Here is a 26,611-nt window from a genome sequence, read left to right as displayed (position 1 = left end):
CGCCTACTTTATGGAACACATGAATTGTGTGCGTGAAAAAGAGTACGATGGATGGTAAGTAGCCAGCATAACACATATACCACGGTCTTCCGCTCGCTATTTTTGAAGGTGTCCAGTCGCTCTACCAGTGCGACTCGGAGTGACGCGACAAAGCTTACCTGTGCAAAAGCAGGATGTTTCGCTATGTTCTGACATTATTTGATGTCACTGATGCGTGGACTTGCATATATTTCAAGCGCATAATGAGCGGTCGCTGCACCATGCCGATGTAAACAGATGCGCCGGCCGGTGATTTGGACACCTGTGACGTACTTCCACAAAATTATGCGCTAATAAATGGACATACAAACACGGAAAGCAGAGCTCCACAACATCTTGTAGAGAGTATGCGAAACACTTCCTTGAATATTGGTAAAATACCTTAATAGCAAGCACCATGTATAAACTCAGTGGTTAGGGCTACCCTTTGTCCTAATGTCGCAGCGCGATGTGTTGCGCTGGGCACCGGCTATCGTGGCGGCGAGTGAAGTACGAGCGGCGACTCATGGCTGTTGAATTCGTTGGAATTGTAGCTGTCACTGTTTGACAGCTCCAAAGAGCTGGGGCAGCTGACATTGTCACCCAAAGACATTGATCAATGGTCCGACGCGGTCACTAATCAACTGAGCGGCTGCTGTTCACCGCTTTCGTTGTCCGCGCTGCGCCATCCTTGCGCCCCCACCCCCACCCGCTTTTCGTGACGTCACGCAAAGTTCGCTCAGCTGCTCGGGCACGTTTCGGTTTCATTCTTGCGCTTATATTTCAAATTATTTTCGAATTTTCAGAATGATTCCCTCAAACGCGTGACAGGGGGGCTGGGGAACCATAGAGTTTTCATTGATTTGATATGGTCAAAGAATCGTCGGAGTTGCCCTCTCAGCTGCCGTTGCTTATGCGTTACAAAAACAAATCTCGAAGGATATGCTTTTACAGTCTGCATACAACAAAAGCGAATGCAGAGCCAAAATGCATCATAGCCGCCCTGTTTCACACAACACCTTTAAAAACTGAAGAAAACAGCATAAACAGGATAAACAGAACCTCCCGGAATTAGTTTGTCTAGCAACTAACAGTGCTTTATCAATCCAGCCACGTGCGAATCCAAATCCACACTGAAGCCGAAAATGGCAGCTGACAGCGTCGATTTTGTGTTACGCTTCTGAAGCTGCCGCTAAACAAGGTAAACAGCGGCTATGGCTGAAGGCAACGGTTGTACGGTTTTACCTACGCGATGCAGCAGCCCTTCTATCGACAGCCAGCGTTATAATGACGACGGTCACCCGACAGCGTCGTCTGAGGAGCAGGTATGTCGCCAATGACGCGACTTGTTTGATAGGATGTAGAATCTTGTTTTGTTTTGAAAGGGTGTAGAGTCTTGTCTTGATCGGCTTTCTTTGATGCGCTCGACGACCTCATTAGTCGAAACCGTTACAGCCATTTCCTCTGTGAAATTCATCGACTTGTCAGTCTTTAGACGACGCTTGCGTATTCGAATCGCAGGCAGTATCGTTTCTCGGGTTACTGTGCCCGGGACGTGGCTGGACGATAACACATCGGTACTAACGTAGTTGTGCTACACTTCCAGAAAAAAGTGGAGAAGTCTGTTGACGGCTTCTTCAAGGCCACTCAAGCTTCTGTAAAGCTACACGAAGGGTAAGTCGTTACCACGCTTTGCTTTCCGTAGTGAGAATTTAATATTGATGTTTCTTTGTTTTAGGATGTGACCGCTGTAAGAAAGCCCCGCTTTATTATCTTGCCAGCGCAAACAAGAGAGAACATTTGCCGAGGCCACAGATAGACACTAAGATAGTGGGTTTCATTAAGTGACGTAACCTTACCGAATCCGTCAAGCTAATCGGGCCTTTGTGATTGAGGATTCGTGATGTAACTGAAAGCGACATCCATGCCGATTTTAAGCATAATTTAGTCGCGCTTACGTAGAAGTTAGCATTAATAGATGAAGCTCATAAGGTCGTTGGCAGCATTTTATTGCTATTTCAAATTATCATTCTGCGTGATGGCTGTCTAACCTTTGAAAATGTGTTGTTACCGAGGAATGCCGGACTTGAGGAGTGGCGCCAATGTTCTAATTGGTATACTGCGTCCACCGGTCAACTTTGATTGCAGGTTCCCTCACCATGGGGCATTTGTTCACTTGGTTGTTCATTGTATTGCTACACCTACAGCGGCATATTGTGCACTATGGTCTCCCGCAGCATTGCAGCTGCTGCCACATGCAGATCCAGAAGGACGGCCGAATGTCCTGACCCGCACCCCCCACGACCTATATTTTGTGAGCGTAACGCCAGTGTACGTTGCGTGACAAACTTATAAAGTCCTTCTTCCCAGCTGTTACTGTTGTTTTGCTCTGGAGAGAAAAGAAAGGTTTATTGATTATTGAAGAGAACCCCCCAAAATATTTCTGTTCCCTTCATCCAGCCAAAACTGGCATAGAGCTGCTATATATATTATTGCTGTCTCTGTACACATAGGGAGATCAGTTGCATCCGAGCCAACATAGAAGTAAGGTGGCATGCTCAAATGCCAACATCTGTTTAAAAAAGAAATGTGTTGTTACAATGCTCACTGAGATGCAAATAAATTTATTATGATTATTAACATTATTACTACTTCTACTACTATTCTGATAGTAATCATCTGTGAAGTCACCATCATCAATCACATTCTAAATCTCAGAACCCCCCCCCCCCCCCCATCCCCCATTTAGAAAAAACTGCATGTGCACCCTGCTGCTGCTGTTGCTGCAAATGATCTTGAGTTTAGTTTCATTTCAATCGTTCAATTTTTTTCAGATGCCCCCGTCTCCAAAGAGAACGTCATGTCGCCTTCCTTATGAAGGGACTGAGCCATTTGCCTCAGGCATATCAGGTAAGTGATTTACCTGCTTTTCTTGCTCTGTTCTCTTTACCCGTAGTAACGTCGTCATTACCCTCTGTTTCCAAGAATTTTTCATCATTCTGTTCTCTGGCATTGTTTTCATGACTTGACTGCATTAGTGAGCTCAAGGCAAGCTGCTGAGCATGTAGGGGAAAGAAGGAAAAAATACCACCCATATGGGAAATTAAGGGGGCATTCCTGGAAAATAAAGAAAGGGCAGAGCCCATGTCACAACGAATGTCGACACTCATGCGATTAGCGTGGAATCAATCTACAGGCACACTGTATTGCCACCGGTGAAATGCGTCATGTGTGAGGTGTGTGTGCAGCCAGGCTTCTCTTTTGCACATGACGCACGTGGCACATGTCTGAATATTCATTCGGACAAGATTGTTTGAATGTATATTTCACTTAGGTTCGATTCAGCCCAGCACCAGAGAAATGTTGAAAGCTTTTTTTTTTTTTTTTTTTTGTCATTGGTGATTTGCACATGCCCACAGACTCAAGTTGGTGTCGAAGAGGTCCTTTGAAGTGCAGCGTATAACCTAGTGGAACACACCCAGCAACCAAAGTTGGCATGAAAGACGTTCTTTGTAGAACAACACATACCCGTTGTCACATACTCGGTGACCAAATTTGGGCCAGCAGTTGGTCTCGCACACAGTTCCCTCAGCGCAGCATTCCCTCTACCCATTCAACCATGGACTACCCAGTGAAACAAATTGGTGGGAAAATGATTAGAGACATAGAAACAAACATACCGGAAAGTGCATAAAGTCTTCTAAGTATGCTAATTGTATTCAAATTCTGAGATTTTACGTGCCAGAACCACGATCTACCATGCTGATCCCTCGACCTGGATTGAACCGACGCCCTCGAACTGAGCAGCGGCGCAACACCATAGTCACTGAGCTACAGCGATAGGTTTGCAGCACACTTGAGCTTTCTGGGCTATTGTTTTGCCAAATGTGGATGGTGTAGCTTTTCATTGATAATGCATGGCGTTCTCATATGAGGTATTGTTTTCACACACATGTATAGTTATCAAAACAGCAACTAGTGCAGCTTCCATGCTTGCACAAAATGCACTGATTCAAAGTGATTGACATAGTTGAAATTTAAGTTGAATTGACTTTCATTCCTTTCAAGGAATTCTCAGTGTAAAAGTCATTTCAAGATAGAAATGACATGTCCTGACCTCAGTAATGGCGTAATGACTAGTAATGGCATTCTACTGCTGAAATGTGAGGCCACAATCACTGCCAAGCAGTCACCCGTAAACATTATACGTCAAATGATCCCACATAGTCAAAATTAATCAGAACCTTTCCACTTTAGTATCTCTCAAAACCTCTGTGTTTCCTTGAGGTGCGAGACCCTGTCGATGAATTGGCATGGCATGAGCTCAGGCACATTGCTGCTATCACAATGCGCTGTACTCTGATATCCTTCACTTGCATGACCTCCACGCTGTCTGATGTCTATTGTTGCTCTGCAAATCGTTAGGCGCTGGCATGTAAGGATTGACAAGAAAGCCAATTTTTTCCCAGGACCTCGATGCCAGCCGGCCCTGGTTATGCTACTGGATCCTGCACAGCTTAGAACTCCTAGAGGTCTCCCTATACTCAGAAATGAAGTCGAGGTAATTGTTCTCCCTTTTTTGTGTGGTTTGTCCTGTCATGGTGGAAGTCCTAAGTGCAAGTGCTTAGAATGGCCATGCCACGAGGTGCTTAGAAGCGCTTAGAATGGCCATGCCACGAAAACAAGCTCAGCTCTGCGCCCGCGTCGCGAGCCAGGGTTCCAGGAGCAACTGCACCAAAAAACATGGAAAGCAGTTTGTAAAGTGCTGCACCGGTGTGGTATATGAAATACCTTTGACCTGCGGGAAAACCTATGTGGGCCAAACGGGCAGATGCGTGAATGATCGTGCAGCTGAACATGTGCGGTCGCTGAAAGAAGGAGGTGCGCATCTTTAGCATCTTTCGCAACATTGCGCAACTTGCACTGCGTGTGACCGAGCCGCAGAACATTCGCCACGAAAACAATGCCAGTACTGCAAGAAGTGTGAACCACGGTTCAGAGAGATAAAGATTCTTGGCAGAAGCAGGGAAACAAAGGCACGAGAGGTTTTGGAAGCCTTCCATATAAAGAAAAGAGGAAAAAACTGTGTTAGTGATACTTCCGTGACCCTCTTCAAAAGCGAAATGTCGCATCTTGAACGGTTTGGCAGATGATGCATTATGGTCATTGTGCGCATGTCTGTTATTTTCCTTATATTTGCTGAATTTTCGGTGAATAAAGATAGATGAAGTTGGCGCTTGTCCTGTGTCGTTCTCCCCACTTGTGATCGTCTTCGTTGGCGCTGTTCCTTCGTAATTCCTTTCGTGCAGTTTACCCTTCTTTCAGTAGGAATGAACTGGCGCGATAAATCTTATTGCTGTAGGTGGAAATCGCTTTCTCGGGGTATCACTAATTCGGACAAGGGAGAACGCCAGCGAGCGTGAAACACGCGCAAACTGCCCGTCGGCACCTGCTCAAGGCTGTGACGAGGCGTCTGCAGTGGAGCCCGATGGCACAGCGCTGCCATCTGGCTGCTGTCACAGAAGTGGCGACAGCGGCTGTAAGCGCGTGGGCGGAGAGTTTTACAACTGAAGCTAGTCTAGTAACGTTAGGCCTGATGCAATAGTCCTGCTACTCTAATAACCTGCTATGCTGCTCAGCAGCAAAGTCACTGTGATCTAAAAAGCTCTGTTGCTTTGCAGTTAGTGCTGTTCCAAGTTTGCTGCTGCTTATGTGCTGCAACTAAAAGTACCGCATCTTAATTAAGTGCACATGTACCTCACAAAAAGTGTGCTGGGAACATGAAACATCTTTTCTGTTCATGTTTTCTGTTTCTTTCCATACATCATAGCACCCCCTTTGCAACAATTCGCCATGTTTAACATTTGGGTGAACCAATGATTCTCAATTATTCAGCAGTCGCAATGTTCATGACCTCCTTAGAGGTTTGTAGATCTAGAGACCGCGTCGAGCATGTCTGTTCCTTCTGAAAGCATACAGTGAAAAGCAGATGTTTCAGTGGAGCCACAAATATAAAAGGTTTGTTATATTTGTGTCTGGGGGGATTATGGTTTGATACTTTCTATGACATGACACTGACACTCGTAGCTTACAACTCACGATGAAAAATTGTGTGTCACAAATCAAGGCGCTGACATCAATTTTGTTCACAGCATTTAAAATCTGGTTCAGCAACAATCATGTCTGCTGCTTTATGTGACTTGGGTTTATGTCGGAAGTGCAGCTTCATACAGGTAGATTGTTACAAATGTCCCGGTAGACTTTCTGTTCATGATTTTAATAGATGGTGCTTGTCACTGTGCACCTTAAGCCCAGTCCCAGCATATTCCTTTAAACTTCTACGACTCCTAGGGGCCGCCAAGTTTCAGCATGAGAATCAGCTAAGGTACCATTAGCTGGAGCATAAATATGTGCAAGTGTGAGTCGTGGCCTAATGCCAATAAAAAATCGGCAGTGACACTTAACAACAAGCTTTATTCGAGGTTCCTGGCTGCATATGTGTCAATCATTCATTGGTCTACCTCCAACCACTTAGGGCTCTGACATGCTAATAGGGGTGGATCATGGACCAGTTGAAATGTTAGGGAACTCACGACTTGCTGACCGACAGCACAAAGCAGTATTCCATTTTGTTCATTGCAAACTTGCACAGCTAGCTTCTGGGAAAGGCTGCACTTATTCGCACAGGGCAATGAGCTGCGTGTCACATTACTGGTATTCTCAAACTACAATTCTGGTAACGCAAGATTTAGTTTAATTCCATCTCTCTTGACATTTGCCATGCTGTGACATCATTTCAGCATCGCTGGCTTTTTGGGAAAGTGTCAGCACCCTGAAGGAGGCTTCAGCGGTAAGTTTTAGTTTATTCATCTGCAATGACTATTTTCCCTCATTGAAAATATGATGCAAGTTTTACTGTGTACAGTCTTCATGTAAATGGAGGCTTTACCACAGACCCTATTGAAATGTATATTGTGAAGCGTCAAAATTTTCTCATTAGAATTTGAAATACATATAAATTGCATTTGCTCTATATAAAGTGAAACAAAATGCTTGTGAGTGTTGGGAACGAATAAGGCCCCCAATTTCTTTATCTCACGAAAATCGTCAGCAGTTGGAAAATTCCATAAAATAGAAGCATTAGGCTTGCAACTTTATAACTCCACAATAAAAACAAACATCGCAATAAACCCTTTTCAAGAACAACAGACTATTTTTCTTACAGTGTGTCTTGTCGAAGATATGCCGGTCTAAACATGTTTACACCAGGGTGTCGAACTGAACTCGAACCAAAATTTTAGCAGGAAGTGAACGCGAACCAATATTCTTAGAACATACCTGAGCCGAAACTCAACAAAAAGAAAATAATAAGTTACCGGTTCGTCACAAAATGGTTCAAGCATATAGGGTGCTCGTTAGATAATCGATTCTTCGGTATATTTACTTCTTCAGTCGGCACACCCCAAGAACAGATTGTTATGGCTCATGCATTGTATGTGAGAAGGGGGATAGACCTAGGAAGAGACTCAGCACTTTTGAGCTCAGCCATACCACTTCTGTCCCTCAGCCGAAACTTTGTTTCGGGGGCTCTGCAGAATCACCGTTTCTGTTAAAGCTCCCAATTTCGCCATTATAGGTCGGCTTGTTACTGTATAAACTGTAAAATGCACGTGCCAGGATATACAGAGTGAAAGAAATTACGGTTTTCTCGGGAAGTGAAAATAGGAGAACCAACAAGTTCATCAGTACGGTTTTTGTAACAATAACACTGCAGTCGCAAATATGCATGCCATCATCATCTCAGTGCTCGTCAACAACGGCTCTCATCAGCGTGGCAAATGTGCTTTTTGTTGCTCGCCATGGTTCAGCATACGTTTGGCGCCTCCAAGCAGATTACAATGCTCTTTGACATTTCAAATCTTTCCCGGTGCACAATGTGCATGATTTGGACATTTTTGGCCACACTTCGTCAATGCTAGACTTTGGGCCACATGCAGTTGTGTAAGTAATAACATTGTGGTATTCAGCGCAATCTGTTCTTGTTTATCGTTCAGGAACACCAGTGTCCTCACCTGCTTTTACGTTTTAAAGAAAGCTGGAAACTGGCCAAGGTGTCAATTGCTAGCTTCTTTCTTTGCTACTGACTGGATGTTAATTACAAACTAGTAGCGTTAATTTATGTAATACAACCTGAATGTGCATTATCTTTGACAAAGGAAAACATACACAAAGTGTACAAAGAAATAAAATGGATCCAGCACAGAACCATGCGGCCGCTATTCACATTGTCGGTAGCTCAACGCCAAGTCTTCACTGCGTCCTCAAGGCCAATTCTTATAGTTTCATTTAAGCACTGTAAGGGACGACTACAGTTCTTGCAGTCCACAGAGAAAAAGATGGGTGCAAATGGACACTTGCCTGAATTATTCTTATTTAGGAGGACCGCAGTTGTTGCACAGACATTCGAGCTTCTGAGCAAATGTGCCCAGAAGGTGTGTTATGCACAATAGTTACCGACCGTCAATTAGGCAAGTATTGTCTTAGGCAGCCTGTGGATTCCATGTCACGATTTAGACAACGCACTTTATTTTTTATCCATGTCAGCATGTTTGGATTCCTTCAAGATGATGCACGGGGCTGTGGTATTGCCTCCAGCCTTTTAACCAAGTTCTACAAGTGTATCTGGGACATGTCCTTCCTCTTTTTCATTACTTTCATTGTCATCATGCACCAGATGTGATCGTATGGTGCACGATCGCATCTGGTGTACATGTATCAAATTATGTGAACAAGCCTTTGTTGCCGTACAGACGCCACGAAACCTTTCATTTCACTTTTTTTTTAGAAATTGCGAGTATTCCATATTCAATCCAATACTCTACAGTCGTCCTTTTTACTTTCTCCCCATTTGTATTTGATTCAATCAGAAAATTCCACTATTCAGATGCCCATATTGATTTATACTTTGGCCATGAGCCAGAGAGCCCCCATTCCTCCCACCTCTGACACCATGCAGACAAGTCAGTAGCAATGTGTAATGTGTTGCCATCATAGGACAAGATAGTTTGCTGTGCCGAACTGGTTCCCAAACCGTTATAAAATTTTATTTCTCCAAACCAGAACCTAACAGAATTGAAGTCTGAGTTGGTTGAAGCCAAATCCGAACCGAACCCCAATACTTTTTTTACCTTGACAAAAGGATAGAAAGTTGGGCGAGTTGGTACGGGGACATGATCTTGTATTGTAGCGCAAAGTGACACGTACACAGAAAGGAGCAGACAGGACGAGCGCTAGACAGGTAGGTAGGACGAGACAGGTAGCGCTCATCCTGTCAGCTCCTTTCTGTGTCCGTGTCACTTCGCCCCACAATCCAAGATCATGTCACCTTGACGCCCTGGTTTATACAGTGGTGTATGTGTACTCCACCAGAGTGATTCACTTCGTGCAATATGTTTGTAGTGTACATGCTTGTACACTACATCTTGTCTTTACGTGCAGTGCATGAATATTGTTTTAACACACTTAAGCTGCTCTCTAAATGATGAGCTCTGCCATCATATTCCGGTAATCTGGATGTGCAGGAAAGACAACTTTACGCCTTTGAAAGGGGTTGGTTCAGTCACTTGCAGCTCTAGTGGGCCCAAAAAGACAGAATCAACATGTGTTATTATCCTTCTGTGCTGTACTGATACTTTCTCATCTGATATAGAAAAGCAGTGGAAGTTATAGGGGTTACACTTTCAATAGTGATTACCTAAGGAGAAAAAAAAAAACACCACCATCTATCCTTACCGACAAAACCTTGTCATCTTCTCTGCTCAGGGGGTCCTGGTCAGCAAGCCCACCTTGCGCCAACATATGCTGCGGTCAATGCGCTCAGCATACTGGGCACTAAAGAGGCTTACAAGGTCATTAATAGGTAAGAAGCAGATTTTTTGTTTCGCGGTACTGACCACCTTGGCTACTTCAGAAAGAGATAATTTACAGAAGAGTCAAGGGATGTCAGCTTGCAGTATATCACTCGGACGTGCAACTCTGCATTAGAGAATGGCCCAGTGTCCAGTGTCTTAAAATGCTTAAGTCTTAAGTGCTGACGTGGCATTTGTGAGGTCTTTTTTTTCCTGGTAAATGAAGGCACAAGCCCTCTAAACCCTGGAAAAAATACTGGGCAGTGCTGGATCACCTTAAATAATTTGGTGTAATGGTTGTACCTGTGAAGCAATTTCAGTTTTGGTACCCAAGACCATAGATCATGACACTGTGATACTCCGGCTCACTCTGTTTCTGTGTTCATCCAAACTCGACTGCAGCCGTAAGAAATGAACTCACCACTCTCATTTATCATTATGAGCAACGTAATCAAACATAGCTTTATTGATACACGATGTCAGTAAATGTTTGTTCTGAGTCATAATCTCGACAATGCGATGCCCAGAATTTTGGAGACCAACTTGAGCATCAAGTTAAAACACAAGTGTTTCCAGGTCATCATATTTGCCATGTGCCGTCCTTTTGTGTAGAAGAAACATGTGGCAAAGTTTCTACAACTTCAAAAATAAGTATAGTACTCCTTTAATCTAGCACTTACAATTCCGTTTGCACAGTTTGTGCGAGGCGAAGGAGCCAAAATGTTGTCTTCCACGGGTGATCGACTATTCGACTATCGGGGCGGGCAGTTGTAGGGGTCAGCGTCTGTTGTTCTTGCATGTGTGCAGGACACATGCATAACACATTCGCAAGTGTTTGAGGCTTCTGTCCGTGTTCACAGTTTGGATCGGTGTTTCGTAACCGATGGGTTGTGCGTAGCTCCTGGTGAACGCAGCAGCAGGGCAAACTCGGTCTGCAATATGTAATAGTTTGCTTGTGCTTAAAACTTTGGAGCCATGTGGAATTTCATTTAGGGGTTTACTTTTGAATACGCATGTGACTGACTCAACACCTAAATTCCCAGGGTATGCATGCTTTGATTGTAATGTCATTCGTGTGTGTATGCCAGTGCGCACGCTCGAAACCACATGTCACAAAGAGAGAAACTGTAATACTGTACAACATTGCTGTGTTCTTACTGCAAGCATTCAGGTTAAAATGCTGCATATCACACATCATGGCTGCAATGGGCATAGGCCTCTAAGAGCTGTTGCCTGAAAGCTGTTGGGTAGTTTCACCCACTCCGTGTGTGCGTTCAGTAGCATAAACTTGACTATGACATCCGAGAACTTTGTAGACAAGCTCAAAGAATGTGGGATCTCAGGCACTCTAGAAACAAAGGACGCAGTACACAGCAGTGCAAAAAAGTGAAAGGGCACTTATTCCACTTTTTGTACAATAAGCCAGCTAGCCTAATTACACACCAGATGGAACATGCCGATGAAATACGCTGAGAAATCCAAGAAGTTCTGCTCACGACATAAAGATGCCATGTGAAAAATTTTTAGGACCCTTAAGCTTCGCCTTTAAGAGTGGAATGCGATAGCTTTCAAAGATCCCCGACTGCTTCTCACACTTCCTGGTAACTGCAGCTTATGTAACCGTAATGTTTACCAGGAAACTCTGACACCGAACTCTATGCACGAAGGCAAGCTTTCTGGTAGAAATGTGACCGGAGGCAAGCCCCATTTGGAGGTGTTGCAAGAAACTGGGCATGCCACTCCATGGCCTCCAGGATTTGTGCGCACCAACGCGCGCAATTCACAGATGTCATGGCCGGTCTATGAAGGGTAGAAATGCTGCAAAAGGGGTTTGTGTGAGTTTCCACATAATAGAATTATGTTTTCTTGTATTTTCGAATTACAATCTGATGCTATCATGTCTGAAGGTTGTGTGTAAGTCATACTTTATGATTTTTTTGTGTATTTTACTTTGAGAAATTTAATTAGTTCAGTAACTTCTTTGCGCCACATGGAGGGTCTGCATAATTGGGTACAAGTGGTTTGGTTTTCATTGTTCAGTACCATTTTTGCCGAAATTACGGTCAACACGGGACGCCAACGCCAGTTTTTCTGCGACACGGGGCCCTTAATGCTGTCGCGTTAATAATCGGATGCAGTCACACAAACAGAAACCCATACAAGTGAGCGGGAAGGCATCTCTGGACGGTCCCATGATGTGCCCCATTATGTGCCAGATACGTCCGCTCACAACAAGGTCCCACCGCCAAAGAGGAGGATGCTAGTTCCCCTTGCACCAGAGTATCTGCGCCGTCAGGTCGTCTTGACAGCGGAACACTCGCGCCAGCTCTCGTGCCACTGTGCAACTGCACCAACTTCTGCTACGGCAGGTGCCATGCGGGGAAGCCAGATTTCTGGAGATGCGAGAGCCACGCGAGGAAAACGTCTGGAGACTTGGGGTAGTCGAGCATCCCCACAGGTGTGGCATCATGTCAAGACTGATGACTTTTCTCTATAACTGTGGGGACTTGGCCAAGGGAAGGCTCTCTTCAGAGCACACTGAGCGCCTATGGGAGCGCGTTTATCTAAACTGCTAACACCTGCAACAAGATCTTTGATCATCTCTCAGTCAGAACCACGCAGCAGTGTTTGGCACTACACCAAAGCAGCTCCTTTCGACTGCCTGCTGACAACTTCTCACTGATGTCACATGGTGCTCCCTAGCATTTATTCAATTATTTACTTCGTGATACTTGTAAAGGCCCTCTAGCGTCCCGCTGTGGTAGCTTAGTGGTTACGCCATCGCGCTGCTGAGCTTAAGGTGGTGGGCTCAATCCTGGCCGTGGCAGCTGCATTTTGACAGGGGTGAAATGCGAAAATTCTCGCATACTTATAGATTTAGGTGCATGGTAAAGAACCCCAGAGGATCAAAATTATTTCAGAGCCCCCCACCACAACGTTCATTACAGTCAGATCGTAGTTGCCATAGGCTGTATTGCTTCAATGCACCCTGTGCCTAGTCGGGCAAAAGCTCATGAAAGTGATTGAATTCCCGAAAGTGGTCGCTCGAGAATACTGCCCCACCTGACCTCATTGTTACAATCAGCGCATGCAACATGTAAAAACAATGTGGTTGCAAATACATTGGCCATCTCCGTGTTACCGTTGCTCATACTCCAGGGTGACATACTTTGCCTGCAGGAACACGCTGTACAGTTTTCTGCGGCGAATGAAGCAGCCCAACGGCTCTTTCATCATGCACGATGGGGGAGAGGCTGACGTCAGGTAAGCATTGTTAAGCGCTTGTTCATAATCATCCACCTGATAGGCGCTCGACCTCACCCCCTGGCCCACCTCCATGGCCTTGTCCCTTGACACAGTGAATACCATCCCATTAGTGTGCATCGAGTCCGTGTATCGTCAGAATTTTCTGTTTAACAACCAAGCCGACATGATGTCAGTGCAAAAAAAAATACAAACAAATCCAGTATTGCAGATACAGAAAGCGTGTACCGTAGACTTCCGTTAATTTGACTCCAGTTAATTTGATTCTTCAGTTAATTCGATCCAGACCGAAGGTCTCGGCTGGGGCCTATGGGTCTAAACTTTTGTTAATTCGATCCTAAAATTGGCCTTTGCCGAATAATTCGAACTTGAACAGTTAGCATGCAAGCGCCTGAACTCTATGGTGACCTCACTAGCAACCCCTGTATTGACAGCGTCTGTCTCTGCAGAGCTTAAGGCCCAGTGAATGCATTGAACACATGTCATAGCCTCCCGTCGAAAAAGCCTATTTTCGGCTTGCACTAGGAATATTTGCAAGAAAATCACAATGTCTGATACGGTATTTACCCCATTATAACGCACACCTTCCTTGTTTATTTTTCTCTTTTTTTGTGTGTTTTTCTTTTAAAGGAAAATGCTCCACAAGTCGCATTCGTGGCGTTCGGTGGTTTGCCACATAACACATCTGTGTTGCGGCGAAGCTGTATTTAAAAACCTGTCGCCACTGTGCAACACGTATTAGGCCCTAGCCCATTTTTCTTGCTAAAAAATCGGGTGTGCATTAGCTTTCTACTTAGCTTAGGAGCTTTAATGTTATCTCTACAGCATCTTCCTACTTTGGCGACACAAAGTGGGCACGTGTGTGATCCGGGTGTGCGCAAGAATCTGGTAAATAAGGCCAAATGAATTGACAGTGTGTTCTTACATTTCTTTTTATCTTGTTTAATTCAACCCGCCGAATAATTTTATCAGTTTCATAGTTCCGTCAGGGTCGTATTAATGGAACTCCACTGTATATGGAAAGTTGCAAATGCAAAATATGAACAGTGTTGCTTGAATATTACGATTGTACATTTATCTGAACGTATGTTATATGCAACACAATTATTACTTTCATCTTTCTACCATATAGTACGATGTATGTTTTTTTTTCCTTCTTACAGTGAAGCTGTATATGGTTAGGTTCTGAAAACTCTTCCGTCCGTCTATCGAGTTGGTCATAGTCTACCCACCGATTGTTCTGCCTTGTTTTCTTCTGACGTAGACATTGCCCTAGCGACGTTATCAGCAATTACACTTTGGACTTGCTGTAAGCAGGGTGTGCATAGTTCACTCTGAAGAAAAAGAACATGCCCTCAAAGAGTGCCAACGTGAACAACAGCACGAATGAGCGCGAACAGCGGCGGGAAGCTGCTGCCACCGAACAAGCAGCAGCCAACGGGTCAGGACCATCGAGTAGCTGCTTTCTTACTTACAAAGAAGTAGACATGCAGATAGCTGAGGCGAGCGTACGCCAACCATTCTATGCCACAAGTATCATTTCAGTGCCATCGATAGATAGAGCAACAGCTTATTCCGTGCAAGGCATGGGTAATTGCGTAACGTTTTTTTGAAGGCACGATCACTTGCTTTTTAATACGGAGCCCTTTTTCCAATGCGTCTGAACGCAATGAGCTCTTCACGGCTTTGCGCCGCATTCTTTGGCTTAGCGTTTCACATCATTTGTTTTTCAAAGGGGGGCATCGCGTCTCATTAGTAACAACACCTATTGTGTATTGTATCTTCTGGACTGTAGATGAGAGGCAACCAAGTTTAAACATGGAAGCGTTCGCTGAAGGCCCAGTGACTCAAAGCAAAGAAATAAACCACAGTAATTGCTCTAAGACTACAGTAAACAAGGCGAGATTGCTTAACCTTCTGCGTCGAACAGCCGCGATCCACCGGCGCCATCACTCTTGCTCGTGAAGCAGCACGGGAGACTTATAGAAGTGTGTTCCTGGTGAGTTTTTGTTCGTGTTGGAGCAGCCAACTACACAGGAGTTGTTTCAAGACATTGCTGAAAGCTGACAGAAGCGTTAAATCACTAAGAACTCAAACATGACAGCATGCGCTTAGAAGCTGATGGAAACAGTGCTCGCTCGAACTCGTCTACGCTTCACAGCCTTGGTGACAGGCGGTGTTGTCAGCGTTTTGCGCATGATGTATACAGGTGTTGAGGTGTGGGCCACGGATGCCAAGCGCAAGCATTGTGCCTATCAGTACCTAAAGTACCGCGAGTTGGAAAACGCAAGGCATCGACGTGGCTACAATCCACCAGAACATTCCCCTGGGGCGACGAGGAGGTTCAAGCAGGAGTTTGTGGGCAACCCATTTGGCGCCAGGAGTGTGGTGTGGGATCAACTATGGTTTGAGGGGGCTTGACCACCATCGGCGGCATGTCTGATCAACATCAGTGTGAATGTGCGGTGGTGGCGTTGTGGCATGGTTTGCACTCGGGGTCCTGAGGGGCACAACGCTTGCGCTTTGCATCCACAGCCCACCCCTCGTCGGTCGTATTCGCCCACCGTCGCTGCACATATTCTCACTGCTGCTGCTGCCGATGCTCCAGACAGACCCTCTGTACTTCTTCCACAAAGCTATGGTCACTGTGGTAACAAATAAGAGAAAATTAAAGAAGATAACAATCACAAAGTTATGTATGTCTTTATTCAATCAATATAGCAATAACTATATAAATAAATATGGCTAGCATAATATCACAATACAGCTTCACTGGTTATCCTTCTTGACAGATTGGAAGGGCACTAAGTTTTTTTCTTTCTCTTCTTTATTTTGTGCTCACTTTTGTGATTTCGACATTTTGTTAGACGCTTATTTGCCTTTACATCGATCTCTTTTACAACAATGTTTTTGTGTCAAAATGAACCTGAATTGACGCTATGGACTTATTGGAGAACTTATCACTTCAGCTTGAATTAGTATTTGCCTTGAGTGTAACTTAAAGGACAACAGCACATGTTGTTTTGTCAGGGTGGAAGCTTTCATACAGTGTTGGTTTTTGCCCTCTCCCTGGGTAAGAATTTCAGTACTTTTTGTATAAGTTTAAGGTATATTTGAATGTTCTTTCAGGGGTGCCTACTGTGCTCTGTCCGTGGCCAAACTAACAAACACTTTCACACCATCACTATTCGAAGGAACGGCAGAATGGGTTGTCAAGTGAGTGCTCAAAGGTTTCTGAATGAGTATCCACGTGCATGTTTTATTTATTTCATTTTTTGCTCCTTAAGCTTTGCAACTTTGTCAGTGTTAGAAGGTTTGCATTTTTGCAGTCCTCAGTGTTTATACTGTGTTTCATACATGGACTGCAACGCCATGGAAGTTGTATTGGCTTTCTGTACTGCCCACATCCACTAAATGGTTAGATAATCTGAGCTTGTATTAACATTATATGTTACAATAGTTGTACACTAAAAAATTTGGCAAATGATTTCTAATTATGTTCTGTTGTTTTTATGCTTGCTTGTTTTTCGTGCCCTGTTCTTTTTGCCAGCATTTCGCTACTGCTTTCAATTGCACCGGGGACGTCTCAGCAAGCATTTCTCTTGTCTTGTTAGACGATGGTTCCTGCAGCGCCACCATATAAAAGAAATAGTATTCAATCTTAACATGACCTGTTTTACAAAGTTCACGTATGGAACATACCAGAGGGTTCAAAAGGCATGACAAGGCACCCTAACACAAGTTTGACTAAGGAACCCAAAAGCACCGTGCTGTCTGCAGTACATAGCAGCGCAGCTGCAAGACAACCTTGATGCACACGGTGGCGTGAGAATGCCAGTGTTATCATAGCTTGTCTCAGAGGCAATGCAAGTTCGATGCTGCTGACACGCAGCAAAGACTGTTCATTAAATAACCATGGCCTGCCACATGCTTCATAGTGCTACGTACATATATTCTTACAAAACTCTATCATGACATTTAAAAGATATTGCAGAAAGTTCACTTGGGGCTACATTAAGGCCTGTAAAAGCAAAAAAAAAAAAATTACCCACATAGTATGTCGAACCCCAGTCCTTTTGATTCAGATTTGGATGTCAAAACCACTTGACCACAAAACGTGCAAAGAAATACATTTTGACGACAGAACTTCCAGAGTTTCTGCAGCATCGAAGCCAAAATATGAAATGAAGTGCAGTTGCAACTATTGTGTAAGATGCTCTCACGGAGATGCTTTCACATTATTCTTTCATCACAAATTTTATGGATTCTAGCTGAAGGCACTAATATTTTTAGATGTATGGGATGCATGTTGTGTGTTGTGAAATTGCTGCGGTGACCACCATTTGATTTAGACCACATGATGACATTGTATAAATGGGAGCCTGATTGTTAGCCATGTTATCGGATTCAGCAACTTATTTCTGCACTTTCACTGAGTGGCATTTTCTTTAGCAGGCAGAAATTAATCTAATCAAGAATCTCGCTTTTCATGCTTTCAATAGGCAAGTACACAATAGATGAACAGGGTGACAAGGACAAGGTTCTTTCGTGTTTTACATTCAGAAGTATGCCTTTCCAACTTGCCCAGTGCTATATTCCATCTCTTCACCTTATTTATTTATTTATTTATTTATTTATTTATTTACCTGCAAGGCCAATGGCTTTACAGAGGGGAGTGGGAAAAAATACAATCGTAAAGAGAAAAGCAAGGTACAGTGAATTGCAATAACAATTTCAAACAGGCATGAACTTAAACAATGGTGGTTAGTGCCTCACGAAGATGATGGTTATCAATGATTGATGCCATCACCTGCCTTCCTGCCAGCATTCGACTTGACCATGTGACAGTGTCTCTTGTTCTCGACTGTTCATCTCTTATCTGAAAACCTGTAAGATGCTTGTATATCTGACGCAGTAGTAGCCATTCGAGAGCTTTGTTGCATACAAGTTTTTGTTCTTTGTAGGTGCCAAACATACGAAGGGGGCTTCGGTGGTGTGCCAGGCATGGAGGCCCATGGTGGATACACATTTTGCGGTTTCGCTGCTCTGGTTTTCCTCGAGAGGGAGACGCTCTGCAACATGAACAAACTGCTGGCAAGTTCATCGTACACAAATTTGTTATTCTACAGACATGCACGTACGAATAACACGACACAAGTGTGGCAGACATCTGAAAGATGGCTGCTTTTTATTTATTAGGACAAAGGCTTGTCATGCTTTAGAAATGCTCATGTCCACATATGCGCAGCCTAGCTTTCATACTGTTAGACAGCAGCACTTCTGGGTGGAACATCTGTTGAGCCACAGACATTACAAAGTGCACATTCATACACACGTGCACACATGTACGTGTACACACCCACACGCAACAAGCATGCATGCATGTACACCATTGCACACACAACTGGCACACTGGCCTACCAATTTGTCATCTTGATTTAGGGAAAGAAATGTATTATTTGGCTAATCCCGTCATGCTGGGTTTGTTTAACATGGCCTACGGTGCCGTTAGTTGTTGTTGTTGTTGTTGGTAGCTGTTGCGCTCCTTCAACGAGCATAACAGTCTACTACACGCACCTGGTGACCTGCTGTTCCTCGGTTTCATCACTAACGTTTTCATGGTGCACTAGATTTGGTAGCCTTTCCATCAGTTCTCATTTACAAGCTTATGTTTTGACGTGCCATATAGTTAAAGCATTACATGTTTCAGATAACACAAATGAGCTTCTCTTTCTGTTTTTGCCCAGTGTACTCCATGGAAGGTTTACATATTGCAGTTTGTTTAGAAATCTCAAATCCAGTAGACTTCATTAATTCAATTTTTCGGTTAATTCGATCACGACTAAATGTTCCCAGCCAGTGGTCATACATTCCTGTGGGCCCATACTTTCGTTATTTTGATCTTAATATTTGCCGTCATTGGATAACTCAAACTTTATCAGCCAAAACACATGTGCGTGACCATTACGGTGAAGCCTAGTAGTGAACCCTCTAGTGGCAGCACGACTCGGCGGAGCGTAGGAAACAGCAAATGCATTGAACGCACATCATTTAACATCGAAAGTGCCTATTTCTGGCCTGCTCAGGAAAATTTTCAAGCAATAACCTTAACTCATAATGTCCCATTGTGGTATTTACCTGATTCTGACACAGACATTTTTTTCTCCAGGAACATTGAGCCTAAAATTGCCTGCACGGGGCAGTCGGATACAAAACCAGAGCCGTGCTTACAATGTTTGTAAGTTTCATCGCATAACGTGACTGTATTGTGGCAAAACTGACTTTATAAAGCCAGCCGCCATTGTGAAACACCCTTGCCCATTTTTCCTACTAAAATGTAGTTCGCGTGTTAGAGTTCTACTTTGTTTAGGAGCTTTAATGTCAATTCTACATTAGTTTTCTACTTTGGGCCCATAGAAAGCATGCGCGTGTTTGATTCGTAAGAGTGTTAAAATTTGACAAATACTGCCAAATGAATCGGCGGTGTGTTTTGGCGTTCTTTGTGCATCTTGTTTAATTTGACCTGCCAGCTAATCCAATTTTGTTGGTACCGTCAGGGTTCTCAACAGAAGTCGACTATTCTATTCAATATTAAAGGTAATTTTTCTCTAATGTTCGTATTCAACTAGATTAGAAAATTTCGCTATTCAAGCACCAACTATAGTAACTTGTTTTTCTATTTAACCCTTTAACTCCCAAGTGATTTCGTAAAAGGGTATAGAAAATACCAATATCTTTCTAATTTAGCTAATTATTGTGCTTGTTGTACTTCTGGATTTGAAGAAAGTATATGTGAGGTTGTTTCTCTCTTATATTACAGTTCAATGAAAGAGATCTCACCACAAAAAGCAACTTTTCCTCAACACATCTGTAAAGATTAAAATTATCTGAACGGAGGATAACGAAAGCAGTCAAAAGCACAGAAGAATATTCGTTCAAGTGTAGAAGCTCAAACACACAAAACAATCTGTATTGAGCAAAAAAAAAGGAAAAGCAGAAGGCGTTGCCTGGATGACTACAACTCGTCTTTGGCAGTATTGGTACAATCAGCTAGGACAAGTACAACTCATGCTTAGTAGTTAAAGGGTCGAAGGAATCAAAGTTGCCTTGATGGCCGCAGCATCCTAATTTCACCCTCACATCCTGTCCTCTGGGCCGTCCCCGAACCTGCAGCGGTGGCTGGTGAACCGACAGATGCGCTTCGAGGGTGGCTTCCAGGGCCGGACCAACAAGCTGGTGGATGGCTGCTACTCCTTCTGGCAGGGGGGCGTCTTCCCGCTCCTGCACAAGGTTCTCTTCTCACTGGGCAACGAATGCCTGAGCATGGAAAGCTGGATGTTTGACCAGGACGCCCTGCAGGAGTACATACTCATCTGCTGCCAGGAACCTGCCGGCGGGCTCATCGACAAGCCTGGAAAGTGAGCCAGATTTGCATGCTTAGCTTGCGATGCGCATTTGCAGCACGTTGGAGTGAGCTCCTATCTGTAAAATGGGGTTGTTGTTATTATTACCATTATTAGGGCGATTGGCCTTCTTTGGGAACTTCACCCAGTGTGCGATAGGGTGGCCTGTATCTAACCACTTTCACGCCCACTCGCGTCACTGGGCGTGTGACCCTGGGTATTTACTGCTCTTCAATGCAAAAAAGTGCCTTTAAAATTTCTCCCGTGCTGAGCAAAATCTGACCGAAGTCATATTGCTACACGCGTGCGGTATTTGATTGTTCGAACGAGGCGCGTGGGCGCCATCACTCGAGAAAAGAAGAGGAAGAACGAACTGAGCTCGCGCTGTAAAATCTAACCGATCAGCACTGCAACCGCTGTTGTAAATATAACCTGTAAATAGTTGCTCGTCTTACTGACTCGCCTTTCGCGTAACAATATATATTCAGACGTATGCCACGCATGGACTTTGTGGGGACACTGCTAGATGGTGCAGCGTGTCCAGAGGGAAGTTGTAAAGGGGATCGTGGCTGCAGTAAATGCCTCAACGTGGTGACAACACTGTGTGTCAACACTGTGTTTCAGTGCTAATTGTGTCGCTGTCAACAGTCTGTGTGAGATAGGTTCGACCAGAATTTTCTCGTCATTATTATTGCTATTATTCGACTCAAAGACATGTATACAATTGACAGAGAGCCACCACAGTATGGCCGCCGCATGGGACGTAACGCCTGCCTATTCTTTAGGGAAGAGATGGAATGTGACTGTTGACAAGTGAAGACAAAGAAAAAAAGGCAACAAACGAGGAACTAAAGAACTCCATCACTGATGACTGCAGGCTGAAGCAAAACAACAACAAAGAATGGAGTATGCCAGTACAAACACAACAAATAAACACCGGTCATACAAGTTACAAAAGAATACAAAAAAAATAGAAAAGTCTCATCATTTACACAAGCACAGAAGCTGGAATGAACTTTTTTACACATGGCATTTTGTTAAAAGCGGCGATTTCCGAAAAGAGCCATAGTAACATGGGGACGTGCATTCCAGAAATGTGTGAGCTCGTGTAACGTGCATTGAGACAAAGCCGCCCTTTGTTCCAGTGGTGCAATTCTGCTTTACACCAGCAAGCAGCTGCTTGTCTCTCGGTTAACATCAAGGGATACAGTCATAGACCCAAGGAGCTGCTGCCTTGTGGAGCAGGCTGTTGCGCCAATGAAATCTATAAATTATCGTCATCATTACTGTAAAGTAGCATTCATGCCTGTCTTTGTGGCTCCATATTAATATAAAGAAAAGCAAACGATCACAGTCTACTTTGCTCCAAGAGATTCTATGCAAATTTCCTGCTTCGGCCTGCATACTGAGTCCAGTGCTATTCCATTTAAAGTTATCTAATCTGAACTGTGTGCACTACAAGCGGCTCTATCAGGAATACAGAGATCATCAAATAATGGAATGTTTCCAATAAAGCAATTTCGTTACCAGGACGATTTACTGTACTATTTAGAATCAAGGTATTCAGTTTGAGAATTTTCTATTCTATTAGTTTCAATACTGGCTTGTGATGGAACATGTGCACTTGTTACGACTATTGGAGCCTGTTTGTCATTAAAAATTACTCATGCACCAGAACAGTTTCGCCAGTCAGTTCATGCGCCAAAGGGAGGCCAAGAAGGAACTGTTGCGAACTTTTGCAGTTTGCCCATTCATAAGCCGGCCAGTATAGTGAGTTTCAGGATGAAATCTTTTTCCTTATTTGCATGTATTGAACGAACTGTGATTTACTACCTTTCCTCTTTGTGTTTATTTTTGCATTTTTAGCAGCGACGAAATGTTTGGCGTTTGATTCAGTATACTCGGAGCAGTCGTTCTTCTAATACTATTCGTGGTTGATTTGAAGGTTTCGTTATGAAAGCACCCCTACTGAAGTGAGAATCTCTCGCTCTTTGAAAAGGCCCCGGGACTACTACCACACCTGCTACCTGCTGAGCGGGCTGAGCGTTGCACAGCACTTTGGCGGGGGAATCTTGGGCAGCACTCGAGTCCTCGGAGACCCCAAGAACGAGCTTGTAAGTTTGGTTTGCGCATCCTTTCCTTTTTTTCGCTCAAGTGCGTGTTAGTTGAATCAGCCTTCTAACGTTTTAACAGCAGCTACTACCGACAGTAAGCAGAACAGAGCAGCAAGAAGTGTATAAGCGCACCGAATTGGGCATTTGTAAACACGAAGAAGTTCGTGTGACAAATTAATTAATAGATTCTTCTTCTTCATATATTGCACATTGCAGTTTTGCAATAAGCGCTTCAGACATTAAAGAAATGTCACAAGTACATCTAAAAATCAATGGGGTAGCAATACAAGCCTAATATATAAGAAGCATGAGGATGACATCGAAGAGTCATTAATGAAAAATGACGTGGACTGTATAGTCATGACACACAACAATGCACTCCCGAACAAAACACAGCTTTTTATGCGTCACAATGTACAGGAGGTAACTAATGAGTGCACTGCACCATCAGCTGATGCTGTGCTTAAAGTACCTAGATGATTAACTTTTGGCTTAAAGAACATAAGTGACAATAACCTAAATTTGTACTTTGTTCTCACTAACGCATACTGTTCTTGCTTTTAGCCTTAAGTATGTTTGCCGAATGAGAGGAGGGAAGATAACTGATGGTCATTAAGGGTTACGGACTGAATTCCAAGGGAAGGGAAGCATAGCAAGGGGCGGCAGAAAGTTAGGTGGGCAGGTGAGATTAAAAAGTTTGTAGGGACAACATGGCCACAATTAGTACATGACCGGGGTAGTTGGAGAAGTATGGGAGAGGCCTTTGCCCTGCAGTGGGCGTAACCAGGATGATGATGATGATGATGATGACGACGACGACGACGACGACGTTTACCGAAATGTTTTAACACTGGCTTGTGTCACTACAGAAAAAAAAGGTAAATGTGAAAAATAATTCAGTTCAGGACCAAGTGGGGACACATCATCTTCAGTGATAGCCTGTGAACACGGTGGCAGCATTACGTCACTTGGTTTGAGGAGGTCCAGCTGTGCCTTGTCGAATGTCTCCAGAGAGCAGCATTCTTCAGCTTTACTTAATGTGACACGAAATTTTTACCAATGGCCGTCGTAGCTGCTTAGTGGCCATGGTGTTTTGTGGTTGCTTGATTTCTGTCGATCAGCATGGAATTTCAAAAGCACTCCTCTACTGAGCATTGAGTTCACAATAAAGAAGCCCAGCTTGTCAAAACCAATCTGTAATCTATAACATTACAAAGCACTGGTGCTTTGTAATGTTTAACCCAGTCAATCAACTGATCAATCAACCTTTTTTACAGAATGGAGGTTGTGCTGTGCTTTTAAATTAGGGCAAAGAAATTAGATGCCCAGAAACATTCGTCAGGGTCATTACAAATAGCTCATGCACATTTGTTGTTGTTATAACTGAATTGCATAATGATGCCTTCATACTCTGTGAATATGGTCGGCATGCTCAGTTTCATTATTCAAAAGTGCATTGATCTGCTGTAGCATAGCCCACCGGTTCTCTGGCTTCCGTTTCACTCTGGGGTCAACAGGGGGCTTCATGTAACATGCAGTGTAAGCATTTCGAAACGGACACCAGCTGTTCTGAAGTCAAGTTGCTGCAACATGCAATGTCGTCAAATGCATGACGTCAACATAGCATCTACCTAGCAGAAACATGGTATCTACCATAATGTTATGGTATCTATATTAAGGTAACATCACATAACGTCAACGCAACATAAGCATCAGCGTCGAAGAAGCTTTGAGTCCACTGACTTTCATAGTGCATGAACTCCGCGTAACCTTCTTTCTTCTTTTCTTTCCTCTCTCTTTACATCAGTGCACAATCCATCCGCTGTACAACATCGGCATGGAAAATGCTGTGGAAGCCCTCAAGTACTTCAACTTGCAGCCCGTGCCCGAAGACGGCGAAAACTCCTGAGCCCTGCCTCACAGCTGTAGAAGAAGCCAAGTTACTTTTCTAAATTTCCAGGAAGCCGACGCGAGAGAGTGACGGTCCGCCAGAAGCGACCGGTATTTCAGTGACCAACTGCCGCCAAGTAGTCTTTCAGACATCGGCTGTTACCTGGAGCAGTGAGACCGTTGTCTTTTCACGTAGAGGAACTGGATATGCTCCTGTGTACTCCGTTGATGCTACAGTGGCGTGACCAGTCCACAGTTCGGTCTAGCTTGGCAAAGCCTTGTTACCTCAGTTTGACTGGTGTGCATCTCGGGATTGCCTGCTCGGCGTGATATACTAACAGCTGAAAATATTTATGAAAGCAAGTTTTGGCAGAAAAAGCAAAAATTTGATACTACTTTGAGGCAAGTTGCATCAGCATACAGCCGGTCAGGCATCTGGCGCTGACTGACGGGGAAGGAAGTTGAAGCAAGAGACCACAACCTTGAAAGAGCGATCCTTTACACTCTAAAAACAGTTGCACCCTTTGGGGCGTTTATTTGCCACACAACAATAATCGTCATCTGTCTTGTCCGCATTTCCTTTCTTTAACGCAGCGAGCCCTGTACTTTCCAGTAACGAACGGCATGCGCGTTATCATCCTGACATAGCATTCCCGTCAGGAAAGTAACGAGCGCAGCGTTTTCAAGAAAGGAAATGCAGGCAAGACAGATGACGATTATTGTTGTGTTACAAATATACACTCCAAAAAGTGTAAGCTTTTCTTAGAGTGTATTCCGGAAAAAGCTTTTATATCTCTGGCAGGGAACGTGGCGTAATCCGAGGTGGCTGCCCACGCCAACATTGTTGCTTGACTAAGAAGGTGGCATTTGCTAGCTGGTAGGATTTTCTTTGCAGGACTAGGACATCGTAGCCAGGGTGGTCAATCTTGCACTGTGCTCACAAAAAAGGATCTAGTGCAGGCTTGCCTGCTGCGAGTTGGAATTGTATGTTAGCAGCCACATTCAATGGGCACTTCTACAATAGTGCACAGCTGGTGGTGGCTTTACCTCACAGTGTGAGGAAGCTTGCTCAAGGGATTTTGAGAGTCATCCGTTGAGGCCTGTGTTTACGAACTCGCACATACACATGCAAGCGTAGTTGTGGTTTACACCTTCCATTGGCAAGGTGTGTCAGTGTTTTGTTCGGAGAAAATTTAGTCTCAACCCGGCTACGATGTTTCGTAAACTTTTGCAGCCGGTAGCACGCTGCTTGCGAATGTGAGTTCTTGGAAAAGTGTGATTGTAATTATGTTTCTTGTATTTCTTTCTGCATTGACTTTCTGGAGAGGGCCATACCTGTTTATCGGCTTTCATGTTTTGAGGGCCCAAGTTTGTGTGGCACATTACACATTTTACTACGCTTATTGTGTTAAGCTGTATAGCAAGAGGAATTGGAAATTATGGTGATCAAGTCACCTATGAAAAGCAGGAAATCAATCTGGGTTTATCCAGGACTGTATGCTCACAGGACGAAATTATTCAGCATTGACTTTTTTACATAGTAAAGACAGAATGATGATGGTGTTCAAAGGCAGGTAAAAGGCGCAGTGGACAACAATGATTCACAGGTTTCACTGGTGAAATTGACGTTTGTGTAGGTGCAGCTTGCACAGGGCAGTGGTAGTCTTGTGCCTGACATAATTTAATGAGTTGTTCTTATCTAATAAATCCAGAGAACTTGCTCATGTCTAGTGTTGAACAGCTGAAGCAACAAAAGTCTCTCGAGGTTGCTTAAAACAGTCTCCAATTTTTACTGTCAACTTTGACCTTTCAGTTAACTTCTAGCTGATGCCTCGGATGCTGGGTAGAAAGAAAATATTGTGGCTGGAGTTATTTTTGGCAGCTGATCATGACAAGGACTGCTGTCTGTCCTTCAAGCACATGTTTTACATAGTGCTATTTCTTGAGTTGAACATTGTGGAAAACGTTTCCTCTTTCGCTTTTAACCTTCCTTCTTTTTAGATGTTTTGAATGT

The 26,611-nt window shown here is 43.9% G+C and overlaps 1 protein-coding gene across 1 annotated transcript; it reads left to right on the top strand.

Moving 5' to 3' along the window:
• The first annotated feature begins 1,162 nt into the window (after positions 1 to 1,162).
• Positions 1,163 to 26,319, top strand: Fntb (Farnesyl transferase beta subunit). The gene is made up of 12 exons (XM_075698901.1): positions 1,163 to 1,343; positions 1,625 to 1,692; positions 2,853 to 2,928; positions 4,488 to 4,579; positions 6,819 to 6,868; positions 9,841 to 9,937; positions 13,107 to 13,190; positions 16,320 to 16,406; positions 18,155 to 18,278; positions 20,358 to 20,608; positions 22,593 to 22,707; positions 24,515 to 26,319. Exons 1-12 carry the CDS (start codon positions 1,233 to 1,235, stop codon positions 24,614 to 24,616), a joined length of 1,257 nt encoding a protein of 418 aa, XP_075555016.1. The 5' UTR covers positions 1,163 to 1,232; the 3' UTR covers positions 24,617 to 26,319.
• The last annotated feature ends 292 nt before the right edge of the window (positions 26,320 to 26,611 follow it).

The sequence above is a fragment of the Dermacentor variabilis genome, chromosome 7 (genome assembly GCF_050947875.1).
Source record: "Dermacentor variabilis isolate Ectoservices chromosome 7, ASM5094787v1, whole genome shotgun sequence".
Classification (NCBI taxonomy): Eukaryota; Metazoa; Arthropoda; class Arachnida; order Ixodida; family Ixodidae; genus Dermacentor; species Dermacentor variabilis.
Note: the sequence above shows the minus strand (reverse complement) of the source record. Positions and strands in the feature narration are given on the sequence as shown.

Coding starts and splice junctions, on each gene's coding strand:
- Fntb (XM_075698901.1), top strand. CDS start 1,233: ATGGCTGAAGGCAACGGTTGTACGGTTTTACCTACGCGATGCAGCAGC. Junction 1,344..1,624: donor CAGCGTCGTCTGAGGAGCAG/GTATGTCGCCAA, acceptor CTACACTTCCAG/AAAAAAGTGGAGAAGTCTGT. Junction 2,929..4,487: donor ATTTGCCTCAGGCATATCAG/GTAAGTGATTTA, acceptor ATTTTTTCCCAG/GACCTCGATGCCAGCCGGCC.